General features: G+C 36.3%; 1 protein-coding gene across 1 annotated transcript in view; it reads left to right on the forward strand.

Annotated features, from left to right (window-relative positions):
* DNAH14 (dynein axonemal heavy chain 14) overlaps nucleotides 1-19,472 on the forward strand; it is a 400,020-nt gene that overhangs the window by 357,294 nt on the left and 23,254 nt on the right. Inside the window, exons 70-78 of the mRNA XM_037737730.1 lie at nucleotides 1,630-2,048; nucleotides 2,126-2,324; nucleotides 4,378-4,614; nucleotides 6,485-6,570; nucleotides 9,458-9,614; nucleotides 12,106-12,316; nucleotides 15,750-15,852; nucleotides 17,427-17,654; nucleotides 18,360-18,557. Coding sequence (XP_037593658.1) covers nucleotides 1,630-2,048; nucleotides 2,126-2,324; nucleotides 4,378-4,614; nucleotides 6,485-6,570; nucleotides 9,458-9,614; nucleotides 12,106-12,316; nucleotides 15,750-15,852; nucleotides 17,427-17,654; nucleotides 18,360-18,557 — 1,838 coding nt within the window. The remainder of the gene's footprint in view (nucleotides 1-1,629; nucleotides 2,049-2,125; nucleotides 2,325-4,377; nucleotides 4,615-6,484; nucleotides 6,571-9,457; nucleotides 9,615-12,105; nucleotides 12,317-15,749; nucleotides 15,853-17,426; nucleotides 17,655-18,359; nucleotides 18,558-19,472) is intronic.

The raw sequence follows: 19,472 nt of genomic DNA on the forward strand, positions 1-19,472 counted from the left end.
TCATAAATAGCTTTTATTATTTTTTATACATTCCATCGATACCTTGTTAAGGGGTTTTTAGCATAAAGCGCTGTTGAATTTTGTTGAAGGCCTTCTCTGCATCTATTGAGATGACCATGTAGTTTTTGTCTTTGGTTCTGTTTATGTGATGGATTACGTTTATAGATTTGCATATGTTGACCAGCCTTGCCTCCCCGGGATGAAGCCAACTTGATCATGATGGATAAGCTTTTTGATATGCTGTTGCATTTGGTTTGCCAGTATTTTAAGTTCAGGGTTTTTAGTATTTTAAACAAGTGCAGGTGTGTTACATAGGTAAACTTGTGTCACGGGGGTTTGTTGTACAGATTATTTCTTCACTCAGGTATTAAGCCTAGTACCCATTAGTTATTCTTCCTGATTCTCTCCCTCCTCCCACCCTTCAGCCTCTAATAGATTCCTGTGTCTATTATTCCCCTCTATGTGTCCATGTGTTCTCATCATTTAGCTCCCACTTACAAGTAAAAACATGCAGTGTGTAGTTTTCTGTTTCTATGTTAGTTGCTAAGGATAAAGGCCTCCATCTCCATCCATGTCCCTGCAAAGGACATGATCTCATTCTTTTTTATGGCTACATAGTATTCCATGGTGTATATGTACCACATTTTCTTCATCCAGTCTATCACTGATGGGCATTTAGGTTGATTCCATGGCTTTGCTATTGTGAATAGTGAAAACTAGCCATTCTTATTGATTTTGGTATGACTGCCCCATCCCTGTAGGAAACTGTGTGGTAGGATGAGTACTGTGAGAGGTGGCCCACAACTTAGGTTCAGACATTACTTTAAAAGCTACATCTACATCAATAAGAATGTGGTACACAGATTGTAGAATATACTAATCTGATTATTCCCAGCAATGGTCATATCAGGCTGAAATACTGTGTTTACTTCTGGATGCCACATTTTTAAAAGGCTCGTTTCAAACTAAAATGTGTCCAGAGGCAAGAATCAAAGACAGTGAGGGGTCTAAAAATCACATCATAAGAAAAAAGCAGTTGAGAAAAATGGGAATGTTTAGCTCATAAAACAGAAGAGTTTGTAATGGAAACCTGATAGCTTCCTATATTTGAAGGGGATAGACTTATTATCTGTACTTTCTAGAGAAGTGCTTTTTCAAAAGGTGAGTTGTAATCTATTAGTGGGTTGAGAAATAAATGTCATTGGTCATAATCAGTTTCATGTGTTTAATAAAATAGAATATATACAAAATATCAGAACATATCACTTGAAATAATGGCAAACTTGTTATTTTCTGAAAATTCATTTTAATATTCTATGTGTATAGTGGGTCTTAATGTAAATGTATTCCTTATCATGGAATGGTTACTTCTTATATGCATGTAATAAAAATAGCATCCACCAACACTAAAGTAATATAAAGAAGAGATGAGGGAGTGGGGAGTGAGGTATATGTACTATTAATCAAATTATTAGAAATATTACCTAAGTTCGTTTAAGAGCCCATCTCCAACATAAAACCAATAAGAAACCAATAGTAAAAACCCTTACACAAAGAGTGCAGAGTGAGGAAATAGCCATTTACTATTATGATAGTCTTTATTTAACTTCACTTTTTGTTTGTCTTTAGGATCCGTATTAGATAATGAAGAAGTTATAGATACCTTAAGAAAATCCAAAATGACATCAAACGAAATTTCAAAGCGCATTGAAGCAACAAAAAAAGCTGAAAGTAAAATCGAAGCAATACGTAAAACCTATCTCCCCATAGCAACCCAAGGCGCCCTCCTCTACTTCCTAGTAGCTGGTCTCACACAAATCAACTATATGTACCAGTTCTCCCTAGACTGGTTCCATCAGGTTTTTGTTTCATCGGTAGTTTCCAAAAGCAAAGAACAAGACCATAGTTTTAAAAGGGAGAACGTGTCTCCAAAAGAAATTCATGAGATTATAAATATTTCGAAAGAACCCAACTTGGAAAATGAGAAAAATCTCTTAGATAAGCATATTAAAAATGCAATAGATGTGTTGACAAAAAGTATTTTTAAGGTGAGATACTCTTTAGTGTGAATTTTACATAATTACTTAATCTCACTGGATTAATGTAAGTTATATTTTCCCTGTAGGTGGTTTCTTCAGCTCTGTTTAATGAAGATAAACTTTGCTTCTCTTTTCGGCTTTGCACTGCAATCATGCAAAATAATGCTAATGGAAATCTAATGCAAGATGACATTGGATTCCTACCAGAAGAAGAATGGAACATCTTTTTATATTCTGGCATCTTGATAAATATTAAAAGTGCATTATCCCACTCTAGACTTATTGGTAAGTAAAAGTTATTATTCCAGATCCAGTAAAAGTCCATTAAAAGCATGTTTCCTTCCTCTGAGGTGCTCCAAGTCAACGCCTCTATAATAGATTACAGTAAAAGTAGCTTGAAGTCAAGTACCTCCACTGTTGAACACATAATTGTTACTCAATAATTTTTTAATCAATGAATGAATGCATAAACGACAATTACTATGATTACTGTAATTCTAATCTACAAAGCAGAATATTTAATTTTAGTCAACCGGAACACACCCACACATAAACATCAATGGGATACCTTCAAGAGTTAAACCTTCCTCCACCCCTCAACTACAGTTGCCCTCATTTTCTTATGAAAACTTGGTTGAAAGAATTGCTTGAACCTGGGAGGTAGAGGTTGCAGTGAGCTGAGATTGCGCCACTGTACTCCAGCCTGGCGCCTGGTGACAGAGCGAGACTCTGTCTCAAAAATAAAAAAAATAAAAAAAAAGAAAATTTGAAACACAAAAAGCATGTTTATCCAAAAAGGTTATACACAATTATTTAATTATTGAATCTTTTAAATGTTTTTACATTGTATTTTTAATATGAATCTTTTAAATGTTTTTACATTGTATTTTTAATATGTTTATCTAAACTGTGGTCAAATACATATAATATAGAATGTATGATCTCAGTTTTTAAGTGGCACTAAATACATTCACGCTGTTATGCTGTGTTATAAATTTTAAGTCTCAAAAATATAAAGCTTAAAGGAAATCTGACGTCCATACTAAGGGGGAAAAGTGATCATTTGGATTAGGCTTTGTCAATCAAAACCTGCCAAAAAAAAGAAAATCTTAGGACCAGATGGCTACATTGAATTCTACCACACACACATTTAAAAATTAATATAAATTTTCCTGAAGCTCATTCAAAAAATTAAGGAGACAGAAACACTTTCTAACTCATTCTGTGGGGCCAGCATTATTCCGATACCAAAGCCAGACAAAGATACTACAAGTAAACTACAGATCAATATTTCTGATTAACACAGATGCAAAAATCCTCAGCAAAATACTAACAAACCAAATTTAATGGCACTTTAGGAGGATTATACACCATAACCAACTGGAATTTATTCTCAGTTTTACAACAGTATGAATGTATTTAACACCACTGAACTGTACACCTAAAAATGGTTAAGATGGGCCAGGTGCAGTGGCTCATGCCTGTAATCCCAGCATTTTGGGAGGCTGAGGTGGGCGGATGACTTGAGGCCAGGAGTTCAAGACCAGCCTGGCCATCATGGCAAAAAATACAAAACTTAGCCAGGCATTGTGGTACACACATATAATCCCAGCTACCTGTGAGGCTGAGGCACAAGAATCGCTTGAACCTGGGAAGCAAAGGTTGCAGTAAACAGAGATCGTACCACTGTACTCCAGCCTGAGCTAGACAGAGTGAGACTCTATCTCAAAAAAAAAAAAAAAAAAAGTTTAGATGATAGATTTTGTTATATTTTTACCACAATAAAAAGTTACCTTTTATGTAATTTTTATATAAAGTAGCTTTTTATATTTTATTTATGTAAAATACATGCTTTCTTTTTCTTTCTTTCTCTTTCTTTCTTTCTTTTCTTTTCTTTCTTTTCTTTCTTTTCTTCCTTTTCTTTCGAGATAGATTCTTGCTGTGTGGCCCAGGCTGAAGTGCAGTGGCACAGTCTCAGCTCACCGCAACCTCCACCTCCCAGGTTCAAGAGATTCTCCTGCCTCAGCCTCCTGAGTAGCTGAGATTACAGGCGCTCACCACCACGCCTGGCTAATTTTTGTATTTTTAGTAGAGACAGGGTTTCACCATGTGGGTCAGGCTGGTCTCAAACTCCTGACCAAGTGATCCATCTGCCTCAGCCTTCCAAAGTGCTGGGATTACAGGTGTGAGCCACCGCGCCTGACCTTATTTCTATAAAATGATTTTTATATGAAATAGCCTTAACAGCAAATCTTTGTTAAGTATCTACTTTGTAATGAGTAACTAAAAAGTTAAGAGTTTATCTCTTCTAATGTGATCATTTTTCTTTTTCTGTTAGGCACATTTGAAATATATGAAAGTCAACATCTTCAGTGGCTGTCAGAGTCCAGGTGGAGGCAGTGCCAATATGTCAGCAGTCACCTGGAACCATTTTCACTTCTGTGCAAATCCCTTTTATCAAACGTATCACAATGGGATGCTTTTAAGAACAGTAAAGCAGTTTATTCTCTGATCAGCACTCGTTTCACTTCTGAAAATGCTTCGTTGGAGAAAAATACAGAATCACCGGAGGAAAGTAAGAAAGCACTCAATATTTTCATCTAACTTAAGTACATGTGTATGTGTATGGATTTTCAATTTGTAAATGTCGTACAATATCTTATATTGTGAAAAAGTTGAAAGAATGTACATGTTCTTCACTGTAATCCTCATAACAATCTCTGAAAGGATTAAAATGAACTTCATTCTTGTTGGTGAGAAAATCTGATGAGAAATCAGAATTTCAAAGAGATTAAATATACCACATTAGTTTCGTTACACCATGCTAATTTTGAACCTTGAATCTGAACAAGCCTACATATATCCTTCATTTTAACAAATATGTGTTTTTAAAATTACATGGGAAAGAATCTTACCTTAAATTCAAATGACTTGCTATTTTTAGCACATATTTTTCTTTTTCTTTTTCCACTTCAAACTCTCCTCCATTTTTCCTTACTACCTTCACTCATAATACCCCCACTCAGAATACAACCTAATTTGTTTTCTTCCACATTTTTCTGATTTTTGCCATAATAGACAATTATATTATACAATAATATAAACATCTTTATACATTTCTCCTTTGCTTTTATTTCTATGGGATAAATAATCAGAAGTGGAATCGCTGGAACAAAAGGAAATCATTTTTATGTTAACAGTTGCTGCCAAGTTGCTTTCTTTAAAAATCTATGATAGTTTATACTTCCACTAGCAATATGAATGCCCATTTTCCATAGAATTTATTTTTTTTAACTTTTGCCCATCTGAAAAGTTTAAAATCCTGTGTTATAGATAATTAGCTTTTTGTATTATTATATGTATTAACATCTGTAATCAAATGTTTTTCCAAATTTTTGTCTATTGAATTTGTTTATACTACCTATGCTATATGTATTTAAATGTTTGCATAGTCACATTATGTCATTTTTTTCTTTTGTACTTTCCTGATTTCAAGCTCTTAAGAAGTTCTTCTCCCCTAGAGTTTTCTCTCTAAGTAATTATCATTTTATTTTGTTGCATTTATCACTAATATATTAGGGCCCATAATTTATTATACTACAAGAGTTAGTAACTTTTATTTAAAAGAATTCTTTATTGACCCTTTTTGTGAAGTGAAGATCTTTTTATTTTGCAAATAACCCCAAATTATCCATTTATAGTTAGATCTTCATGTGTCTTGTTTTAAGATCAACACATCAATATTGTTTACATTCAAAAAAGTCATTTCTATAAACTAATTTGTATTTAAAGGTAGACATTGGGAAAATACCGTAGAAACAAGAGATAAGTATAAATGATAACTGTATCTGGGACAGCTGGAAATGAGGACTAGAAGGCTTCCGACCTTGCAAAAAATTGTAATTCAGTAGGACTATTGTGGTGGTAAGGGGGTCGGTATGAAATATATGCAGATAGATATAATATTTAATTTTTTAAAAATTTAATAATCTGGTTGCATTTCCATTTGCTTCTCATTTCCTATATCTGTTATAGCTGGATTATGAATAGAAATCTCCAACCTCTAGACTTACTAGTTTACATTCATCAGAAAAACATCACATATACAGGAACAGGTTATACTGTGTTGGCTGGCTATGCCTTTTGCTTCTCATTTTATTTCTTCATCTGTCCATCATCTTGTTATATCACTGTTCATCCACCACTTCAGCTGGACCAAATTGAAACTTAAATCTATCTTAATGTCTACCTCTTTTGAAGTGTGAAGGACAGCTAGTGATGCCTCAAATCTAATGGAAATAAAGCTCACTTTAAAAGTCAGCCATGTTTAGAAAAAAAAAAAAAAAACTTTACAATTTTATAACAGAAATTTTCGTCGTGATATCTTTCAATGGTATAAAGTATTTGACTGTTAATCCCAGTTTCTTTCTCTAAATTATATCTAGCTGAACTTTTGAATGAAAATAAAGACGTGTGTAATCCTGTATATTTTCCTTGGGAGAAACTCACTTCATTTCAAAGACTTATTTTGGTAAGATATATTATGAGAAAATATTAATATTCTAAATGTTTTGAGTGCTTTATTAGCAACTTAAACCCTTCAAAATTAAAATTTTACAAGCAAAATATATTTTTAAAGAAACATTTCGTGAATGTTAATGTTAGAGGGAAGCACTTACACTTCACCTTTGTGTTTCTTTCATGTGGAGAGTCCCATGAGAATAACATTCCTGGAGTCCCTCTGTCCCCTCACTTATTCTTCCCTAGAGAAGAGGACTCATAGCCCTTTTGACCCTGTCCCTTTTGGGATTTGTCTGCCTATGAAGAGCATACTTTCTGCTCTGCTTCTCTATGTCATAAACCATACAGAAACTGACCTTGGTCCTGTAGGGAGAGGCCAATGGCTGACCAGCACTGCTTGTGACAGGTAATCTGTCTAATTCTAGGTTCCGTATCAGGAAGCACATTGTTGCCTCACACCTAAACTACATCCACCAACATGACCATTAATATTAATATATTTTTGCCCGACACCTCTATTTCTCAGTTGTTCAGAATCTGGTTGAGGGTAGAGTTTGGTGAGTTATGGGTATGCATGTGTGTCATTTATGAGCACCCCTAACACATGAAAAGTTTAATATGTGTTAAGCACTTTACATATATTATTCTATTTAATCCTTATACATAATAGTCTTGGAAAGTAGGCATAATTATTTCCCTCATTTTACAGATTAGGAAACCAAGGCTTATAAATTGCCTAATAGAGCCAGGTTGCATCTCAGACAGCGTGGTTCTCATAGCTGTGTTCTTGGTAGTCATACTATATTGTACTTTCCAGGGTAGATCATTCTAAATTCATCCTTATTGCCTAAAAAAAGTCTTGATTTTGACATTTATTCCCTAGTTTAGTGAGAGGAAAATCTCTCATCTCATTTAAATTCCTGAAATTCTTAAATTCCTGAAATTCCTGAAAATGCTAACCTGGACAACCAATAATCCTTTGATTTCTACCTTAAACTTTATTTTTGCGACACTTTAAAATTCTCTCTAGGTAGAGATTGCAAAATATGACTGCATCTGGCTTATAAACATGTTTTATTTGACCTGAAGTTTCGTGGGTTTTTTCAACTTTTCAAGTACAATTTATTACTAATCAAATGGATTTGAACCCATGATCTTGCCTGGAAGATTTTTGTCTTAATTCATTTGGGCTGCTGTAACAAAACAGATTGCCAAAATCCACTAGAGTGGGCAGTTTAGAAACCTTAGAAACGTACTGCTCACAGCTCCGGAGGCTAGAAGTCCAAGATCAAAGACCCAGCAGATTCAGTGTCTGGTGGATTGCTTCATGGGTGGCATCGTCTTGCTGTGTCTTCACAAAAAGAAAGTCTTTTTCTTTTTTCTTTTTGAAATTAGGTCTCACTCTGTCATCCAGGCTGTAGTGTAGTGATGTGATTATAGCTCACTGCAGCTTGAAACTCCTGCCTCAGCCACCTGAGTAGCTGAGACTACAGGTATGCATCACTATGACAGGCTAATTTTTTAAGAGATCAGATCTCACTATGTTGCCCAGATTCCTCAAGACTTCTTTATAAGGGAACTAATTCCAACCCGAGAGTAGAGCCCTCATGACCTAATTCTCTCCTAAGGCTCTACCTCTTAATACTAACACATTAGAGATTAGGTTTCTTCTATCTTCCCTTTCTCTCCTACCTCTCCAAAAACAAAACAAAAAAAAGCCCTCAAGGGTTAAAATTTACAACCGTAGAGAAATGTAATAAAATCTTGATTGATCAATACAGTAAAAGAGGAATGTTGGTGCCAAAAATCATGATGGCCATTTGGGGGCATAAATTCTCCACAGTGACGGACAGTGTCAGGGAAGCACCTAATCATTTGCTTCACTCAAGGATTCTAACACTGTTTCACTAACTGGATATACTGAGTGAACTATGCTGTTAGAATTACAGTCTTTGTGTGCTGCCTATTTTCATTTTTAAAAATATATGATGCATATAATTAAAATAAAATTGTAATAATAGTTTTTCCAAAACATAACAGAAAAGAGCAGAATGCAGCATAATAATTAAATGTATCATGTTAAACATATAAAATTGCCAATATCTGATAGTGTTTGATAGGTTATAATGGCACCTTCCCATGGTCCAACCTAGTACATCCACACAGACTCATAGATACGTGTAGCTTCAGTTTTACTTTAAATGATGGAGTCCCAGATGTTGAATATGTTCAGGACATATTTTATGGTTATTATGTAGAGAAATATCATATAAGTGATTTGTATAAAATAGTTTTTATGAAAAAGGTCAAAATTTGCAATGATTTCCAGTAGGCCCTGACGCTATAATGTGTTTACTACACATTTATACTATTTCCAAATCTCTTAGTCCATCTAGCATTCTTTTCAGATTTGTATTCTAATTGCTTAAACATATAAAGATGTGCCATTTTTCATTTTATTTCATTTCATTTTATTAATGGAAGAATTAATACTCTTCCAGTGTGTTATCCTGGATTTTTATCCCTCCAGCACCATGGGGTTTTCTTGCTCTAGACATGGATAGCAGAGCAGGAAAAAACCTGAGAAGAAAAAAATTTCTTTTTGCAGATTGGGAAGTAAAACATGGATCTTTACAAACAAAGAAAGAGCTCACTCGGTGTGAAAGAGATAGAGGCACAAGGTAGCCCTGCTATCTAAAAAGGGCCACATGATGGTCAGGAACATGGTGGCAGCTTCCCCTCCATGCATAGACTCTCTCATTAAACTTCCCCAGCAGGAAAACTCTGGCTGAAAAGCTAAAAAATAAATACTTCTTATTTTCATTTCATTTTACCATAGGGAATATTCCCCTGGTTGGTTTTTAATTTTACCTTATTTTCCATGTTTTCTTTTTTAGATAAAAATTCTTAGACCAGAACATTTAAAGAATTCAGTGAGAAAGTTTATAACTGAAAAAATGGGAAATGAATATCTTCAAAGAACTGGAGCTAATTTGAAAGATGCATATAAAGAATCCAATGCCAGAACTCCGCTGATACTTATTAAGTCTCATGGTAAGCTATTTGTGAATAGTTAAGATGATTGAGGCCAGGCACAGTGGCTCATGCCTGTAATCCCAATACTTTGGGAGGCCAAGGTGGGCGGATCATGAGGTCAAGAGATCGAGACCATCCTGACCAACATGGTGTAACCCTGTCTCTACTAAAAAATACAAAAGTTAGCTGGGCGTGGTGGTGCATGCCTGTAGTCCCAGCTACACAGGAGGCTGAGGCAGGAGAACTGCTTGAACCCAGGAGGTGGAAGTTGCAGTGAGCCGAGATCGAGCCACTGCACTCCAGCCTGGCAACATAGCGAGACTCTATCTCAAAAAAAGAAAAAGAAAAATTAGTTGGGCGTGGTGGTGGATGCCTGTAGTCCCAGTTACTTGGGAAGCTGAGGAAGGAGAATCACTTGAACCCCGGAGGTGGAGGTTGCAGTGAGCCGAGATTGAGGCACTGCACTCCAGCCTAGTGACAGAGCGAGACTCCATCTAAAAAAAAAAAAAAAAATGATGATTGATATGTTTGGCCATGTCCCCATCCAAATCTCACCTTGGATTGTAATCCCCATAATCCCCACATGTCAAGGGCAAGACCAGGTAGAGGTAATTGGACCATGGGGGTGGGTTCTCCTATGCTGTTCTCGTGGTAATGAGTGAGTCTCGCAAGATCTGATTGTTTTATAAGCACCTGGCATTTCCCTTCCTGGCACTCACTCCATCCTGTCACCCTGTGAAGAAGGTGCCTGCTTCTCCTTTGCCTTCCACCATGATTGTAAGTTTCCTGAGGCCTTCCCAGCAATGCAGAACTGTGAGTGAATTAAACCTATTTACTTTATAAATTACCCAGTTTCGGGTATTTCTTCATAGCAGTGTGAGAACAGACTAATATGATGATGATAAAATATCAGCCAAGAAATATGGAGAAGTAGAATCTGTGTCAGATTATTCTGTGTTTAAAATATTTTCCTAGTCTTATTTAAAATTTTTAGGAAAAGAGCTGATTACAATTTTAAACTATATTAAGAATAAATCTCTCTTAAAAATATAAAATAACAGGAGTAAAACCTTTCAGAGTCACAAACATGGAAAAATTTATCAATGATGATTTTTTGCACAGAAAATACCTTGCAACCACATACTATTGCTCTGAAAGCTGGATTGCCCTATGTCTGTTCACATTTTTAATAAATACTGGCTTGTGCAAAAATATATATTACAAAATACACTATCAGAAATTGGCCCTGCTCTCCAGCCCTTGTATTCCTCAAAACTCCAAATGCTGTGTTGTTGTAGTTGTAGTTTTTCTTGTCTTTGCACTACAGATCCAAAGTAAAATATTTTCTCCCAAGCAGAGTATTTTCTTCATTTATCTTCTGTTCCAAAAATCAAATGTGTCTTTAGAATTTTTCAAACCTTGATTTTATGCCACAAAACCTTGTCCAGAGTGCCTCCACCTGGAGGCTTCTCACCTGGAACGTTTCCATGTAAAGCACTTGGCTACATGCCTGACACATTCATTATAGGTACTGTCCATTTTGTGAAGACTTACCCCATGATGTTGGCTGTCTCAAACCATCATGTTCATGTTCCAAACAACAGAATGGAAGCAAGGAAGAAAGGCACACATCCTCCCTTTAAGGAGATATCCAAAGTATTACACAACACTTTTATTTTTATTTAATTTTCTTTAAGTTCTAGGATACATGTGCAAGACATGCAGATTTCTTACATAGGTAAACATGTGTCATGGTGATTTGCTACACTTATCAACCCTTCACCTAGACATTAAGCCCCACATGCATTAGCATTTATCCTGATGTTCTCCCTCCCTCAACCCCCAACAGGCCCCAGCGTGTGTTGTTCCCCCCCACATTTGTCCATGTGTTCTCATTGTTCAGTTCCCACTTATAGGTGAGAACATATAGTGTTTGGTTTTCTGTTCCAGTGTTAGTTTGCTGAGATAAAGGCTTCCAGCACATCCATGTCTCTGTAGAGGAAATTATCTCATTCCTTCTATGGCTACATAGTCTTTCATGGTGTATATGTACACATTTTCTTTATCCAGTCTATCACTGACAGTCATTTGAGTTGATTCCATGTCTTTGCTATTGAGTATTACACAGCACTTTTGCTAACAAAATTTTGCTGCCAAAATCTATCACAAAACTTAGATGCCGACAGAAGCTAAAAATGTAGTATTTTAGCTGGGTACACGGCCATCTCAAACACACTGGGGTACAGCTGCAGAGGAGGAAAGGAAAGGTAGATGTTGGAGTAGACAACCAGCAGGTGCTGCTGTCGTCAGATATTATTACCATCCTCGTGTGTTAGGCTAGTAAGTGGCAGGGCCAAAATTTAAACTCTGGCTCTAATTTCAAAACCTGTAGTCTTTCCACCATGGCTATACGTTTTGCCACTGCCACTCAATAAATGCTGGATTGTGATTTTTAAGAGGGGATTAAATGAGCTTACAGTTTTATGTACCTCTCCACCTTCTTATACAGGGACCGACCTTACCAGTATCCTCCTGAGATTTGCACAAGAGTTAAAAGGAACAACCCATCATGTGACCATGGTTTCTCTGGGCCGTGACCAGGCAGCTAAAGCTGAAGACCTCATTTTAAAGGCACTAACGAAAACACAGCAATGGGTCTTCCTCCAGAACTGCCATCTTGCAGCATCGTTTATGCCAAGGCTTTGTACACTTGTAGAATCGTAAGAGTTTTACTTTTACATTTATTTGTGAGGGATCAGATTGATTACCAAAACTATAAAGTAAAACTGGAAATGGCAATGTAAGTATTCTCTGTGTAAACAATGACAAAATAATGTGTTGAGCCACTCAGATGAAATTTAAACTATCTTACATAGGTTTTCTTTTCTCCAGGAACTTGAAAACTACACTAAGAATATATCAGTTTTTATTTTTTAAGGCCTCTTTAGTTTTTGTTCTCTGTCTTATCACTTTCCTCAAACTCTTACTCTCAATAGCGTATATAAGCATACACACAAGTTGTATGTACTGATGGATACAAGTTTTTAATATTCTGTGTGCTCCTAAACAGCAGAGCATAATACCTCATGCCTATACTTTCAGAGATGATTTGTTTTATGGCCTTTACTTTGTATCTGTTCTGACTTTCTCTGACTCAAATCACTCTTTTAGGCTGTACCTCCCAAAGCACTTAGTCACTCATGCAGAAATTTCCATAGTTCAGCCTTCTTGTTTGCAGTGGAAGTATTTGAAAGTTGATTGATGCCACGTGGCATCAATAGTGGCTCACCATACTATTGCCAGACAATAGTATGGCAGATAGCACTGTGCCAATAAAAGAAAACAAGTAAGAAATTAGTGAAACGTTCCTCAGAACAGAATTTAACAAGAGTAATTAATGATACATTTTAAATATTAAACATAATCAGAGTATGATTAAAATAAACTCATACTTCTGGGTTGGGCACTGTGGCTCACGCCTGTAATCCCAGCACTTTGGGAGGCCGCGGCAGGTGAATCAGCTGAGGTCAGGAGTTTGAGACCAGCCTGGACAACATGGTAAAACTCTGTCTCTACTAAAAATACAAAAATTAGCCGGGTGTGGTGGTGGGCACCTGTAGTCCCAGCTACTCGGGAGGCTGAGGCAGGAGGATTGCTTGGGCCCGGGAGGCAGAAGTTGCAGTGAGCCAAGATCATGCCACTGCACTCCAGCCTGGGCAACAAGGTGAGACTCCATCTCAAAAAAACAAAATAGAAAGAAATTCATACTTCTTTATTAAATCAAGCCTTTAGACATTTAAGATAACCCACAGTAGAAGAGGAAAATGTGAAGAAAAAATATTTCTTAAATTTAAGAGTTAAAGGAATATGTTCACAACATATTGCTAGAAGAAAAAACAAAAAGCTGCAAACAATGTATGCAGCATAATTATTTTTAAAATGAGAGACAGAGAGAGAAAGAGAAAAGAAAAAGAAAATAAAAGTATACCTAAACTCATTTAGTGGGATTAGAGGCCATATTTGTTTTCTGTTTCATTTTGTGTTGTGTGTTTTTTCCTTGTAATAATTTGTTTTGCGGGCTGGGCGTGGTGGCTCACGCCTGTAATCCCAGCACTTTGGGAGGCCGAGGCGGGTGGATCACAAGGTCAAGAGATCGAGACCATCCTGGTCAACATGGTGAAACCCCATCTCTACTAAAAATACAAAAAATCAGCTGGGCATGGTGGCACGTGCCTGTAATCCCAGCTACTCAGGAGGCTGAGGCAGGAGAATTGCCTGAACCCAGGAGGTGGAGGTTGCGGTGAGCCGAGATCGCGCCATTGCACTTCAGCCTGGGTAACAAGAGCGAAACTCCGTCTCAAAAATAAATAAATAAATAAATAAAATAATTTGTTTTGCAAATTTTCAAAAAATAAGTTCACCCTTGCAGAAAAGTTGCAAGAACAGTACACAACTCCCTTTTACCTTTCATCTCTATTTCCAAATTCTTAATATTTACTCTTTCATTTCTCTCATATATATATATGTAATGTTTTTCTGAATGATTTGGAAGTAAATAGCAGACATGTTGCCACTTGACCCCTAAATAGTTCAGTGTGCAGTGTTGTTTATTTACTCGTGTTTAGCCTATTGTCCCAATAATATCTTTTATTGCAAAATAAAAGTTTTCGTCAAAGTTCCAATTCAAGATTTCTCATTGTATTACATTTTCATGTCTCTTAAATCTCCTAATAAGTATTTTTTTAATTTGTTTGTCTGTTTATTTAGAGGTGAGGTCTCGCCACGTTGCCCAAGCTGTACTTGAACTCCTGGGCTCAAGTGATCCCCTCACCCTAGCCACCCAGGTAGCTGGAACTATTGGTGCATGCCACCATATCCTAAATCTCCTTTAATCTATAATAGTTCCTCAGTCTGCCTTTGCCTTTCGTGATATCAATGTTTTTGAAAAGTACAAGCTGGCTACAGTGGTTCCTGACTATCCACGAGGGATTGGTTCCAGGACCCCTGTGGCTACTAAAATTCTTGCACATTCAAATCTCTTATATAAAATGGTACAGTATTTGCCTACAACCTACACACATCCTCCTGTATAATTTAAATCATTGTCTAGATTACTTATAATACCTAATACATAGTAAACGCTGTGTAAATAGTTATACTGTATTATATAGGAAATAATGACAAGAAAAAAAAGTCTGTCCTGGTTCAGTATGGATGCAAACATTGTAGGCCTAACTAAATAGTACAGGTCAGCAACACCTTAACATTTTCTGACATTTTTTTTCTTGAATATTTTCAATGCAAGGCTGACTGAATCCATGGATGTGGAACCTATGGATACAGAGGGCTGACTGTATTTTGTAAAGTGTCTGTCAATTGGGATTTATCTAATATTTTCTTAAAGTTAGATTAAGGCTATAAGAAATACTGCAGTATTGCAGTAATATCATAGAAGTAATGTTATATCATTCTTGGTACATCATATCAAGAGACCTGTGATATCAATCTGTCTCGTTACTGTTGATATTAACTCTGGTCACTTGGTTAAAGTGGTATCTGCCACTTGTGGGAACTTTCAGACCATATACATACATTCAACTTTCACCCACTAGTTTTTTAAGTTCATTAATAATTTTTGACTGAATTACTACTATATTATTTACCAAATGGTAGCTTTCTAACTCCACAACTACTTCTACATTTATTTAATGATGTTCTTCTATAAAGGAAGAGCTTGTCTTTCTCTTCTATTTATTTATTTATTTATATCAGTATAGTATCATTGATTTCCATTTTATTCAAAAATTATAATTTGTTACTGTCATCACTTATTTTGATATTCGATTGTCCCAAATTTGATCAGTGGAACTCTTCATTTTGTTTTTAATTTGTAATTTTTTCCAGATTTTTTGCAATGAGTATATGATCACTTTTTGTACTTACAGGAAAGAAAGCTACTTTTTAAAAATGGTAACTGATGAGTCTTGTACAAATTCTTGTGCAGTATGGAAGCTCTGATGGTATTATAGTAAGATCTTTGGTATTAAAATGATTCATAAGGCCGCTTCAAACATTGAAATGCTATAATTCTAAGAACATGTTGCTTTACATTTTTCACATTAAAATATTTATAAGTTTTTTTTTATTTTGCAGTTTTAATAGTCCAGGCATGACAATAGACCCTGAGTTTCGGCTATGGTTAAGCTCAAAATCATACAGTTCTTTTCCAATTCCTATTCTTCAAAAGGGTTTAAAGGTAAGAACAAAGTATAACAGATTTAATATTGACTAAGGATTCCTGTTTGAATGTAACTCTGAATTTAAAAGAGAGAGCTAATTCTCATAAATTCTGAAATGCTAAATTTCTGCTTTGTGCTCAGCACTATACTGGAGTTCAGGAAGAACACTAAAGTAGATTCCTATTGTCAAGGAATTCACAATTTATATGTTATTTTCTCAAATAAGGATGCTAGATCTCCAATTATTATAAACCAACATTTACAATGTGTGTCCTTTTCCTGCCCTTCACTTCTCTAGCATTTCTTATTTCTGCCCTCCTTAAACGTTTCACAGTTCATTAATTCTCTAGAAAGGGTCTGACAGAAAGCAAGCTAAAACTATTTACTAAAAAGTCCTCATTAAAGATTATCTGGGACTTCTCATAGCCACCATCGAAGTTGAATAAATAGTAAGATAGTCAATTCTGTTAGATCAGGGTCCAGCTAACCAAAAGGCATGGTCTTAATAACAGAGAAAACTGACCGATGGCATAGACATAAGGGGTGTACCCAGACTCCCAAGCATGTGCTCACTGCCAGCTTTCACAGAAGCGGGGTAGGCATGGAGAAAATTGGGTGGATGAGGTACTTTGCAGATAGAGCCCCAATCCAGCCCAAGAAACTTCCTGCCATACTGCTTCCCAGCTCTGCCCGGAGGCTCACTTGCCATTTGCTCACATGCTAAGGGTGACAGACTCAGAGAAGCTTGTCTTCTATCTCCTGGAGCCACTTACCTTCTACGGGTGATGAAACTAAGAGCCATTTGCTTACACTCCAGGGGTTTTAAAAACATAGAGACCTCCCCTTTCCCAGAGAGGATTTGGGTACATTCCAAAGCAAAATCTGTCTCTCTTTCTCTATCTCTGAGAAAAGGAAAGGCTGCTATGCCAGTCATTCTGTAAGCTCCAAGTTTCAAAATTAGGTACTAATTCCACTATGCACACACAGGACATTCGGAATCTGATCCCTGATCCAGAAGTCTCATGTTCATACACACACACGCGCGCACACACACACACACACACACACAAACTATAGACCATATATACATACATTAATATATTTTATATATATATATACATATCTGCACAACGTATGTTTGTGTGTGTGTGTGTGTATGTTTATATATGTAAATTGTGCAAGGAGGGTAACATTTCATACCCTTCACGGTTTCAGACTTAACAGCCACACTCTCAAAAATGCCCTCCAATTGATTCTTTCCCCACCTCACCCTCAGTTTCGAATCATTTCCATTGTTCTGGTTCCTAAAATCCCAAGCCCTATGCTCAGAGCAAATAAGAGTGCTTTTAGTCACAGCATTGTACTTCCCATTTCAAAATATGAATTGGAACAATAGAAAATCTGGGATAATCCTTTTAGAGATGTTTTTACATGGAAAAAGAATAACACAAGATTTTGGATTTGCCGGTGAGTCTTGAAAATAGCTACATTTTTGCCCAGTTCTTTTAGCAGTGTTGTAGAAAGAAGAGTGCCCTGGAGACCATGCCTGCATCTGTCCTCACATGCCATTTTACTCACATCTGTTTTCAAGATTGCCGTGGAATCTCCCCAGGGATTGAAAAGTAATTTACTTCAGACATTTGGATGTACTGGGAGTGGAGAGGTAACGGAAGAGATATTTGAAAATCCCGACTGTGGACAATGGTGGAAAAAACTTTTATTTAGCCTATGTTTTTTCAATGCTGTGATCAACGAAAGAAAAAATTATGGAATATTGGGCTGGAATATTGCCTATAAATTTACTTCTTCAGACTTGGGGGTAAGTGTAGTCTCTTCCAAACTAACAAATAAGTAACAATAAGATACAAATTGAGAGGCTACTAGGTGCCTACGCAAATGCTAATAAGTGTTTTTACATGGTGGCAAAAAAATGAACTCTGTAACTAGGCGATCAGGGCTAACGTTTAGAAACATGGCCTTTGATGTCAGCTTTTCTGGAATCAAATTGCAGCTCCACCTCTTATAGCTGTACAAGTATGTAATCTATTGGGCAAACTAATTAACCTCTCAGAGTCTTAGTTTCCTTGGCCAAAGAAAGCAAACTTGGGCAGACCAAATGTCCATACTGACTCCAGAGGATCAGTATATAATTATAAGCAATCTCATTAATACAAGTAAACGACTTAGAAGAGTGCCTGACAGATATAAATTACCATGGAAATGTTTGTTTGTTGGTATGACTTACTCATTTAAAGCAAAAGAGATTCCATTGACCCATTGTGTGGGGAAAAGTTTAGCTCAATTGTCTTTCTTTACTATTCTCTATATGGAACCTTCTATTGGTGCTTTATTGCAAGATGTTTTCTTTATTGCTAAAATAAACACACGGTAGAATCTGCTTAAATTTTTCCCAGGTTAACTTTCTTGCAATTGTGCTTCCAGTGTACAACATTACACCCTTGATTACCAATTCATTTTTATATTAGAGCAAATTAAATAATAAAGACTCATGGGTTTTCTAAAGATTGCCATTAAGGTGTTGGAAAATTCCCTGAGAGGACAGCCCAATATTTCGTGGCAAGCACTGCGCCACCTGATCGGAGAAGTGATTTATGGTGGCCGGGTGATCGATAACTGGGACAAGCAATGCTTGAAGACCCTGCTCTACAAATTTTGTAATCCTGAAGTGCTGAAAGATGACTTCAGTTTCTCCAGTGATGGGGTAGGAAAAGAATTTATCTTCTTGCATTTCTTGGTAATTTTAAAGTAAACATTGTTGCATTATTTAAAATACGTCTTTAAATAAATTTTGATGTTCATTTTTAAAGGTTTTTATTAGCTTTCAGTATTATAAAAGTAATTTACCCATGACTCTATTAAATACAACATTATGTAGGGCAGTAAACAAAAAGAATTATTTAAAAATAGTCCATGTCCTTTGAGAATCCAGCATGTAAGATATGAAGCACAAGGAAGCTAACATTTATAAATCAACGATTCCATGCCAGTCACTTGATATATGTTTCTCATTTAATGTTCAAAACAAACCACCATGGTTCTAGATGCTGTTATCAGAAATCCCACATCTTCTCTTGTTCTTTATCCCCTCTCCTCCCGCTCAGTTTCCATCCTCTATTCAAGCCTTCATATTTGTGGAACAGAAAACTCCAGGTTAGATGCCAGCAGCTGTGTGTCCCTATCAAGTGGCTGCTAGCAGAGGAAAGAATCGTACAGACCTCTAACCTTAGACTGTGGAGGGCAGGACTTGATATAAACTTTGATAGGTGGGAATCTGGATAAGAGAGGTGAATGGAAGATGAAAAGGAAGACGGCAGCTGTGGGTGATCATTGTGAGCTGGCAGTGCGCCTGGTGTAATTAAGAGAAAGAGAGGTCATATCCAGGTTGTCTGTCTGGGGTCTTGAGAATATGGATAGATCAACAGAATAGTAAAAATGATATTTTAGGGAGATACATTTGTAAGGCTTCTATAGAATGGATAGCAGTTGTCTATGTTGATGACCCTGAGTCGATAAGAAGGCATTAAATTATATCCTTTATGCACTATTTGTCAAGCCAGAAAAAGCTATGAGGTTTTCTTCTTTCTTTTTTGTTTTGTTTTTTTTTTTAAGATTTCCA

This window comes from Cebus imitator, unplaced genomic scaffold, assembly GCF_001604975.1.
Source record: "Cebus imitator isolate Cc_AM_T3 unplaced genomic scaffold, Cebus_imitator-1.0 Scaffold42, whole genome shotgun sequence".
Taxonomy (NCBI): Eukaryota; Metazoa; Chordata; class Mammalia; order Primates; family Cebidae; genus Cebus; species Cebus imitator.